General features: G+C 44.6%; 1 protein-coding gene across 3 annotated transcripts; it reads right to left on the bottom strand.

Moving 5' to 3' along the window:
- Nucleotides 1–2,138: 2,138 nt before the first annotated feature.
- Nucleotides 2,139–10,706, bottom strand: rbm12 (RNA binding motif protein 12). Of its 3 annotated transcripts, none has more exons than XM_069711318.1 (3): nucleotides 10,558–10,706; nucleotides 7,411–7,479; nucleotides 2,139–6,200 (listed from the first exon to the last, which is right to left on the bottom strand). In XM_069711318.1, exon 3 carries the CDS (start codon nucleotides 6,170–6,172, stop codon nucleotides 3,461–3,463), a length of 2,712 nt encoding a protein of 903 aa, XP_069567419.1. In that variant the 5' UTR covers nucleotides 6,173–6,200; nucleotides 7,411–7,479; nucleotides 10,558–10,706; the 3' UTR covers nucleotides 2,139–3,460. The 3 variants fall into 3 exon arrangements, with proteins under 3 accessions (XP_069567419.1, XP_069567420.1, XP_069567421.1); XM_069711319.1 differs by lacking the exon at nucleotides 10,558–10,706 and adding an exon at nucleotides 10,418–10,551; XM_069711320.1 differs by lacking the exon at nucleotides 7,411–7,479.
- Between the last annotated feature and the right edge of the window lie 169 nt (nucleotides 10,707–10,875).

Below are 10,875 nucleotides of genomic sequence, written 5' to 3'. Positions count from 1 at the left end.
ATCTTTAGTCTGACTTTCTGCCCGTCAAACAATCTACTTCAAAATACTCCTGTTCGTTCATAACGCATGCAGTGTTCTGCATTTATGCTCCACATCTGGAACAAAGTCCGAAACAACTGCAAGTCTGCTGCACCTCTCGGCTCTTATTTCCATTTCTAAAACTGCACTATAACTTTTACTATTCTAGTTCTTATTTATGTTTTCAACATTTAACTTTATATTTTCCACCTTTCCCGTTTGCATATTGTCTTGATGCCTTTTACGTTCAATTCAAAGTGCTTTTACATCTTGAATTGTGTTGTTGAAGCAATGTGTTGTATAAATAAACCTGCTTGGATAACCACCATCAACCAACTCCCAAATGCAACCCCGGCGGCTAACGGAGGCAAATATCTGCCATCTATAACTCTATACGTCACATCTACCAGTTAAAATGTACCATCTAGTAGCCGTTATCTTCCATCGACAGACTACCGTGCACCAGTTATCATCCTCCGGCCACTAGCTCCCAATTTTATAACTCAACATCGACGTAAATAAAGAATTATTCCCTTTAAAAGGAGAACATTACTGATAATGATGCTCAACAGGCTACTGTTGATAAATAAATCTGTCATTTTTCCTGTTTTAAATGCAGCATCTTTTGTGTCTGCCACTCACGTGCAAGATCTGCTATTTGTCTTTCTATTACGCTGAAGGGGGGGGCAGTTAAATGATTGACAGCTCAGTGGTAGTCTGTCCCACCCTCCCCACACACACACACACCAAAACACACTGTTTAGACTTATTTCCAGATGTCTCATCAGGTTTTTGTTGTTTTATTCCAATGCATTCTCCCTTCACAACATCAACACACACACTCATCTTTACCTACAACCATTTGTCTAGATAAGTGTTTCACTTCACTTTATTGGGGCCAGTGAATCTCTTTCACGCACACACAGACTTCGAACGAAGCATGCACATTCAGTTGAACATTGGATTTGTACCTGTTTGGAGGTTAACCATTTCCTGAAAGCGGACGACTCCTCTTCCGACAAAACTACATCCACTGACAGTAACTACTAGTTACTGTCGCTTCAATCCCACCAAATTCACACGAGACTGAGTGTGCGAGCTAAAGAGGAAAGAACTGCAGCATAAAGCACATCACAGAAGCTCCGAGCGGACGGGGCGACTAGCGTTGAAATACAAACTTTATGACATTTTGGTTTGACAACCAGTTAATTATGTTTACAAGAACCTGCTTGTGACATCCCGACCTCAGGATCACTGACTTAAAAATCTTAATATGGGCACCATTTATCTATTTGAGCACTATCTCGGGCAAACTGCCTGTAACCACGTCACGATTGGGTGCCAAAGTTTTGCGAGGTAATTCATAAGTAGTTCATCAAGAAATTCCCACCATTTACTGAAGGGATCTAACAGAACTAATAGTAAAGGCCTGCAGCTCTCAGATGTAGTTTTGCACCGCCTGGAGTATGTGTGGAATTGATGAGTTTTTGTTAGTGTTTCTGGACATTTATAATACTAAATATTTCTAAATAAGTCCAATGGAATATGTTGTCCAGCAAGCCATTAGGTTCCCTGCAAGTTTAGCTGTAAGCTTTAATGTGGAGGTGGTTACAATTGCTGGGAGTCTACCGAGGTGAAAACTGCTCAACCAGGCATGTCATAGTAAAATGCATCAGGATTAACAGACTCTAATGGCTTGGTTTCAAGTCATCAGGGGCAAAAACTAAATTAAAAAAAAAGGTTTAAATCAAGGTCTATGACCCTACAGGCCAGAAAGCAGCAACTTTACAGTTAAGAAATAAATTAAAGTTACTGGACCTTCTCTAGCATATCTTTCACTTTGCTACTTATTCTAAAAGAATATGTGGCTAAGGCTCAGATATAAAAGTATAATATAAAATGATTACTTGAGGCACAAAGTTGCATTTTAAAGTACCTCATTTTGCCTTTTAGGATGTTGACACAAAAAGTCATCTGTACTCTAAAAAGAACAACCCAGCCGTCCATCAGGTTTGACAAAATAGAGAAACAAGAGACCTCTTTCACCAATAATCGCTTCCATCATCAGGCAGTGAAGAGCAGAAAGTCAGAGAGAGAGAGAGAGAGAGAGAGAGAGCTGATCGCAGGTGAGGAACTTCCTTTTATTAGCCAAAGTAAAGGAGACTCCACATCATGTATGGTTCTTCGTTCATAGAAGTTTGTTCACACTGACAATAGAAACAAAAATGAACTTTTAAGGTGAAAACACCCAAAACATGATCAAACATACATAGAACAAAAAAGCTACCATACTAAAAACACTAGACTTCATCTCGGCACTCTACAGTCCAAACACCTACTGAGCATGTGCTGTGGAAAAGAGGGGTTGGGGGGCGGGAGGGGAGGGGGGGGGCGGCATTGTTTGAAAAACAGCAACATCAGAAAAAAGAGACAGAAGAAAAGAACTCAGCGGCCCTAATTAACAAAATAAAACATGAGTCAGCAACCTGTCAACCCCACATCCTCTCCATGGCAACAGAGAACTGTTGCAACAAAGAATTGTGTCGACATTTTACCATAGCAACAGTGTCAGCCTTTACAATGGCAACAGTATAATTCTTACCACAGCGAGGGGACATCTCAACAATTCACCATAGCAACAGAGCATAAACATTTGATCATGGCAACAGAGCTTTTAATCATGATTTTACCACAGCAACAAGGAATGTGAAGACTTTACCAAGGCATCAAAGCACTGTAGTAGAAAGGCTTTTCATCTACAGCAGGTTTAACCATAGCAACAGATTTTACCATAGCAACAGAGAATGTAAAGATTTTAGTGTGCCAACAGAGCATGTAAAGATTTTACCATAGCAACAGAACATACACATTTTATCATGGCAACATACTGTGGCTGTTCATCACTTTACCATAGCAACAGAGCATGTTAAGATATTACCATGGCAACAGAGCATGTAAATTTCAAACCACAGCAGCACAGCATATTAAAGCGTATACAGCACAAACATTATTTTTCCACCACTTCACAATGATCATGTTACCATAGCAACAAAACAGGTGAGCGTGTTCAGTGTGTCAACATGATATGACAAAAAGCTGCATTGTCACGGAAACAAGAAAGGACCAAAATCCTGCCAAAATCATCATCATCATCATCGTTATCATCAGTCTGTGCTATCAGAGTCAGTGGAGCAGCTGCAAAAAAAGAGCAAAGTCTGGATCACAGCTTTCTTATTAGACAGACTGCAGGGGTGTGTGAGGCTTACCTGCCAATATTTACACACAGGGGGCGGAGCTTCAGTAATATCTGACAGTCAGTGAACAGGGCATGGTTAGCTTAAGTCCAAAATCAGCTATGGATAAAGTTGTCTTTGCTTGAACGGTTGATCCAGGAGGATGTACTTTTTTTTTTTTTAATATACAGTCTGTTTTGGGCGGGGCTTCAACCCAGGCTTATCTTAACCTTGCGTGCGCCAATAGGTCGGTCATTAAGGTCCATAACTGCAGCAGCAGCTTCCTCGTGGTTCTGGAAGGCCACCATGGCCTCACCAGTTGGGAGACCTTTCTCACTGAACTGTAAGCAGACCGAGCCTGGCAGGACCTGGTAGCCGTAGAAAAAGTCCATGATCTCATCTACGGTTACTGTGAACGGCATGTTCTGAAGTTTTACAATTGTTGGACCGGCAGCACCGCGTTGATTGCTGGGATTGCTGGATCCTCCGGGGGCCGGCTGGTTGCGGAGACCTTCGGTCCCCGGAGTGAACACCTGCTGTCCAGCAGCTGCCCCGCCCCCTTGACGTCCTGGGTTGTTGTTGGCCCCTCCTCCTCCTCGATTCTGTCCTCCTCCACCTCCTTTTCTGTTGGCATTGTCAAACGGCACCAAGCCTCTCAGCCCGTCCTGGCTGAACGGAGCTCCTCCTGCACCTCCAGGCCGAAAGCCCGGTGGCTCCAAGATTGGTGCTCCGGGAAGCCCTGCGACGAGTGGAGGAGCCACGCCCAGATTCACGTCCCCCAACCCTGCAGCCAGCGGAGGCAGAGGAGGAGGGCCTGCCAGCCCGTTTCCTGGGGCTGAGAATGGAGTAACAAAGGGAGCGCTGTTGAGGTTCCCCATGGTGTTTCTGAGAAAGTTAAACTCCTCCCCACTAATTCCGGCAAATGGGTTGATCTGGGGCTGCTGGGGACTGGGCTGGGCTTGCTGGTGCTGGTTCTGGATTTGATTCTGCTGGTTCTGGTTGCGCTGGCCCCTCTTGTTTTGGGGTGGAGGATTCCTCTCAATTTCCTTCATCTGCTCAAAGGTCACCAGATGGACAAAGGCATCACGACCATTGAGTTTCTGGCGATGTAGTCTTTCAGCTTTGCGGGCATCTTCCTCAGTTTGCAGCTGGAAGATGGCTTGCCCTAAACCGTTGCCATGGCTATCGGTCAGGACCTTTAGGGTGTCCTCGTAGAGGCCCACACCCTCTAGGAAGGCACGAACATCCTTCTTGGAAATGTTGTACGGGATGTTGGTGATGTGGGCGCAATTCCTGGGAGCTTTCATGCCATCTTGGTTCTTGCCATCACCTTGTGCTGCTTCACGTTTGCGGATCGAGTCAATCTTTTCAAGCATTCCCTTTCGGCTGATTGGGTGGACTTGGATGAAGCGGGTGCCCATGTATTGCATGTGAGCACCAAGTGCACTCTTGTGGTCCTGTTCTGATTTGAACTCGAGGAAGCCCTCTCCTGTGGCTCGCCCGTTAGGCCCATAGGCAATGTAGACGCTGTCTTCCACAATGGCCAGATTCTTAAAGAACTCCTTAATCTGTTTTTTGTCAGCTTCGTAAGGAAGGCCCTTCAGGTAGACGCAATACTCCTGCCGGTGAGGAGATCGTGACCTTCCTCGCTGATCCCTCCCTCCTGGCCCAGTATTACCACGGCGGTGCTGCTGGTCCTGTGACTCATTGCTGTTATTTGATTTGCCAATATGGTGAGGAGCATGGCCTATCCCACTATCATGCAGGCTTGCCCACTGACGCTCAGAGCTTGGAGTGATCTCAATGAATCTCTGGCCCATCATGCCACCTCCCCGCTTTACAGCTTCAAAACTGTCCTGGGGTGAGAAGAACCTGACCATAGCCCTGCCAGTTGGCCGACCCTGCCCATCCCTCACTAGGCGAACCCCGTCTACCCCCAGACCCCGAAAAAAGTCCCTGACTTCAACCTCTGAGCATGAGAACGGGAGGTTCTGCAGGAGAACAAACAATTCATCGGGGTTGGCCACTCCTGCTCCAGTGGCTGCGGCAGCAGCAGCCTTCATGTGGGCCTGAAGGCCAAGTGAGGCCAGAGGGGAGAGGGGGTTAAAGAGCATAGGATTAGGGGTTCCAAGAGGAAGGCCAGAGCCCAGTCCTGCTGGCGGTGGGAGGGAAGGGTTGAAAGGAGGCATGGAGGACATGTGGTGGAGGTGGGACATAGGAGGCACTGGAGGACCTTGGGACAGCTGGGAAACAGAAGGGACAGGGGGGAGGGAAGACACCGGCGGAGGAACAGGAATGTTGGGGAGTGTGGGCATCGGCGGCATGGAGGCCATGCTGGGAAGTGGCGGCATGGGTGGTGGACCCGCATTCAGTGATGCCAGAGCTGTGGTGATTGTGGGGGCAGAACTGTAGCTGTTGGGGAAGCTGGGCACCACGCTGGCCAAGCTGGCTGCCGACTTGTTGCTCGGGGGCTCCTGGGATGAGCTCGTTGCCGTCACCGAGGCCGGGGCGTTGCTGAAACCCTGGTTTCCATGGCTACCACTTCTCGCCCCTGCCCCAGACTGCACCGTGGGTATGGGGGCAGCGCCCGCTTGTCGGTTGGGATTTCCTGCTGTAGGTGCAGCCATCTCCACAGCCCCCGCCCCAGCCTCAAATCTGCGGCGGCTGAGTTCGATCATGTTTTGCATTTCTGTCTTGCTGCTAAGCAAAAGTGACACTTTAGAGACCTTAATGGACCCGCCTGTTCGCATCATCCCCAGTCGAGCATCCTCATCAGTGGCGAAGACGATGAAAGCCTCACCATGTTCACCCCCAACGATGTGCACTCCCCCGTCAGGAATGGTGAGGCCAGAGAAGAAGTGTCTGATGTCCATGGTGCCGGCCACTATGGGCAGACCCTGCAGCCTGATGACTACTGCCATACTGACTGCTAAACAACAGCCCTACAACCTGGGGAGAAAGCAACACTACCATCAGATCAATAGCAGAAAAGGAGAGACCAGTGGTTTCCAGATGTTTTCCCAGTAAACTCAGATGTAACTTTGCAGGCCAATAAAACGGAGTAGTCAACACGGCTTAGATTTCAGATTCTTTTGAATAACCCAGACACCATTTTTAAAACTTCATACACCCATTTGTGGGTCAAGACATCTGGAAACCAGTGGGTTTTTGGAAAGGGGTGGTGAGTGAATTTTGCAAAATTTTGGAGGAACTGGCAAAAAAAGCTGAACTAAAACAGTCTCTGCAGCTTTGAATGAGTTTGATAAGCTTGTTCTTCCACAGAAAAATGATTAAATCATGCTGCACATCCCATTATTTGTTAGATCACAACAGAAGCTTAAGCATGGACATAGCTTCAGTGCTAAATAATTTGTGTTGTAAAAAATTACATGGCAGAGGATGAACAAATTACGTTATAGCCTAGATACCAACAGGAAGGAACAAAATACACCACACTGACAGTTTGTCCTGCACTAAAAGGCTAAAACGTGTTTCCTGTGCTTAAACAGACAAATATTTGTCTTCAGTGAAATCTTTCAGTGATGACTAAGTTTGGCCAAACTTTTTGCCAGATATATACGGTAACTGTGCCACTTTCTTGTTTTCTGAAGCAAGCATGCACCAGGGCCATGTCACACTCTATAAATCCTCCCAGTGAGGTCAGTTTGGTTTGTAAAATAACAACTCACACAGCTTCTATTTTATCCAGCAAGTGTAGTCAGTTTTCAGTAGACCTTAGATGCACCTTGTGTGTTTCAGTAAAAGCCCAAAACCGGACTTACAAAAGAAACTTTTTAATGCAACTTATTTTGCTGGAAATTAAGGCCAACAGTATCCTTCAAATTAGGTGTTTATTGTGTCACCTAGCAGGATGTGAAGACCATTAGTGAAGTAAGAGATTTGGCTAACTTTGAAACAGATAATGACATTTCAGAAGACATCGTCATTCAACCCAATTCATTTGAAGATCACTGAGGCCTTCAATCTCAGCAGATGTGCTCTGTGTAGTCACTCCTGCATATAGCTGAGAAGTTGCTGGCAATTTAGTTCTTTGCAGTAAGCCTTACTGTTCTCTACCATGCAGTACAAAAATATTGCTTATATTAATTGTGAAATACTTCGTGCAACAGTAAACCTTCAAGAATCTCATGCAACTCACCAATGCAACTAAGCTGTGTGTAAAGTTTCACTGTGTAACAGACAGAAGATTTCTGCAGGATACTGAAACCTGGTGAAAAGGTCAGAGAAACAAACATTCCTGTTCAAAACATCTTTCACACATCAGACTGACAGTAAGTTCTACATGAGCTTCCAGGGACCGGAGTGTTGGTGATTTTAGCAGGTTGTGTTTAATCAGTGTCAACAACTAGCTTTCAAATCAGACTCAAAAAAAGAAAAAAAAGAAAAAAAAAGTGTTGAATATGTCCAAAGTATTGTGTTATGTATGATTTCAGCCGAGCAAATAAATGATTGCCTTTAACCTGAGCACAACACAAAGAAAACCCCGACTTAGATCCCAACTTGGAGACTTTTGACAAATATATTGCGCCAGCAGAAGCTTTTCCTTCATGACAGCAGAGACAACACACCTGTCGAAAACCAAACTTCATCATGACGAAGACCAAATATCAAACTAGAGCCAAACTTTTCAGTACACTCGTAGCCTGAAGACAGGACATGCCGACCTACAGGGGTTCCACTGATCTCAACAACCAGCGAGTCACCAGTCAGCAACGACCCAGAAGGTATTTGGCCACCGGGTGACCAGCGAGATCCCAAAGATCTGGACCCTCAAGCATCACCAAGTGAGTACGAGTCACCAAGCAGCACTTCAGCAGCTGGTTGCAAAACACCACCGACACGTGTAACCAGCAAATGCGCAACACATCGTCATCACAACATCAGCATCATGTTAACAGTAGCAACAGCAGTAACTTATCCACCAGAGCAGTAAGAGCAACATCATCAACATTTTGACAAAGCGATGTCGGGTACATGTAAACCAAAGCGAACATTAGCATCATGTCAACCAGAGCAACATTAGCAATATAAAACCCCAGCGACATCAGCAACCGATTGCCAGCACAGCACCAAAGACAGCAGCTGATCAGAAGAGACAGTAAACAGCAATGAGGAGCAGAGCGAAGCGTTTACCGCACCGGTAAAAACAAAAACAAGTTGTCCGGCTGAGCGACAGCAGTTGGAGCAAACCTTGCTGCTCCTACAATCCTCGGTATCAACGTCTGAGACGGACATCTCGCTGCACTAACACTTCAGTCACCCTGTGGCTCACAAAATAGTTGATAAATAGTGAAAACACAAACTTCTGAAGTCTTTACGTCAGGCTGCAACCTGCAGCTCACCGCACCTTTCAACATGATACCTGACGTCATCGTCGGTGAGAGCAGCGTTCAACTTCAGCACCAACAAATCACTGGCAAATGACCGGCAGTTCACCCAGTCCTTTCTTCAAAATGGATTTTCCACCTTAACAGCCACTTCTCATCACTTTTTCGCACCAAAACGGCCGACGATCTCTGAAACATCAACAGCAGTGACAGGAAGAAACACAGCGAGAGAGGGGAAAAACAAAAACCCAACAGCTAATGGTGTTAGAGAAACAACTCAGGAATCCAGAGGCAGGTGAAAACGGTCAAAGGAAGCTGAGTTTTCCACTCTCAGTAACAAAGGAACAATATGGAGCTGATTAAAGACAGAAAGAAACCTCCTGCAAACAGACAAGAAAACCAGAGAGAAATTTTCAATGCAGCAAATTAAGGAGCAAAGCTTAAATCAGAAATACATAACCGGCCACATGTTGGCCTCTAAACTCAAAACACAGCGAAAAGAGTGGAGCGCCACAAATAACTCAAAACACCAAAACAGAACTGACTCAAGAAGGACGATGAGGGACTCACTGGACAACATGGAGCTCAAAGCTCAGACAGCACAGCAGCTGGACAGATGAGGCCAGGAGCAGCAAGCCCTTTCCATCTAATTAAAAGTAATTTACAATAGCTGTATGCTCCACAACTTACCCCTCCATCTATTTTGGACTGGTAAATATCTCCGGCTCTGTTTGCACAGAACTCCACTACTGACCTGCACCACTGAACTTTGAGAGAAAAACCATTAAACCTAACCAAAGATTCACCAAATGAGAACTCATTTCAGACATGCACCTTGTTATGCGAATGTTTGAGCAGTTTTAAACGGTCATGTTTAAATAATATTATTATTTTATATAAATAATGTGTGTGTGAAGAGGACGCGCCTTAAACATTGAATGTCTGGATGTCCAACAGAACGCTGAACATACCGCAAGTGAGAAACGAGGAATTAAATATAAAATCACATAACCCCTCTCTTATGTAAAATATGCAGCAGAAGTCTATGTTCTGTGTAATAAGTGATGATATTAATGTTTTATTTACAAACGACAGGATTAGCTAAGCCTTCTCCATGTGCCTGGTCAAAATTACTCCACAGAGATAAACAAGCACGTAAAATTTTTTATTTTAATGTTCCTAACTTTGTTTAAATTTTTTTTTTTTTTTAAATTAACCACTCTTTTTTTGTGTGTGTGTCTATATTATAAAAACTCTATTTCGCAGGGTTCATGTCTGAAAACAACATGAATGAGTTTTAGTACATCACCACCAGCTACCAGAAAAAGTCCCAGTAAGTCTCCATGACAACTGCCACTCATCTTGATCGACTCTCTACCAGCTCACATCGTTAAGCGTTGTGTGTGCGGCGTCATGACGCAAGAGGGATGGGGGCGTGGTTTAGGGATTCCAGTGATGATTGACGGTTGCGTAGCTCAAACTGTGAACTAAGCTGAATAAAAAAAATAAAAATAAAACCCGAGGACAGAGCAAGACTCACAAACTCTCCTTATAAAAGAAACTACAACACAAACAGCTGATGATAATTACATTCATTTATACCTCGGCTAAGGTGGCTAACGAGTAGTTAGCAGCCGCAGCTAAGACACAATTATAATTACCAAACCTATGACCTTTTTTTTTTTAAAAAAAACAAGCGGTGATTTTACTAAACAAACAGTCCTTTACAGAAAATTCCTAAAAACAAAAAATAATAATAGCTAACTTAACTAATTAACAGCAGAAAATAAAAATAAAGTTGAATATAGCTTCGGCTACCTTGCGGGCTAACGTTCCGTTAGCAACCTAGCTGCTAGTGAACCTTGGGCTTTTTGTGCGTGTGTGTGTGTGTGTCGGAGCGGAGCTCGGCTCCCGGGGTGAGTGCGTCATCGAGCGGGCTGCCGCTAGTGGATTCTTACCGAAAAATTTGTCAACAAACACACTTGAGGTTTAACTCGTGAATGTAGGTCTTTTTTTTGTCTTTTTTTTTTTGTCCTCTTCTTCTCTTCTCTCTCCCGCGAGCTGCTACCGCACGAAATGTCGGCGTAAACACCGCGATGTTGACACGTGTTCTCGCGAGAGGATGTATGACGTCAGAGGGAGACCATTCACGAAATGTGCATTTAAAGAAAAGCTGATATTTTGTGTTTTTGTATTGATGCGTACGTTTTAGAAAAGTAACATCTACTTTGTAACCACAAAAAAAAAATATATATATATATATATATATATAGAAA

Source organism: Brachyistius frenatus, unplaced genomic scaffold, assembly GCF_029030835.1.
Source record: "Brachyistius frenatus isolate BFR_SWC_R1_liver_20210118 unplaced genomic scaffold, ASM2903083v1 Contig_98, whole genome shotgun sequence".
NCBI classification, from domain to species: domain Eukaryota; kingdom Metazoa; phylum Chordata; class Actinopteri; family Embiotocidae; genus Brachyistius; species Brachyistius frenatus.
This window is presented reverse-complemented; position numbering and strand designations above follow the sequence as displayed.

Coding starts and splice junctions, on each gene's coding strand:
- rbm12 (XM_069711318.1), bottom strand. CDS start 6,172: ATGGCAGTAGTCATCAGGCTGCAGGGTCTGCCCATAGTGGCCGGCACC.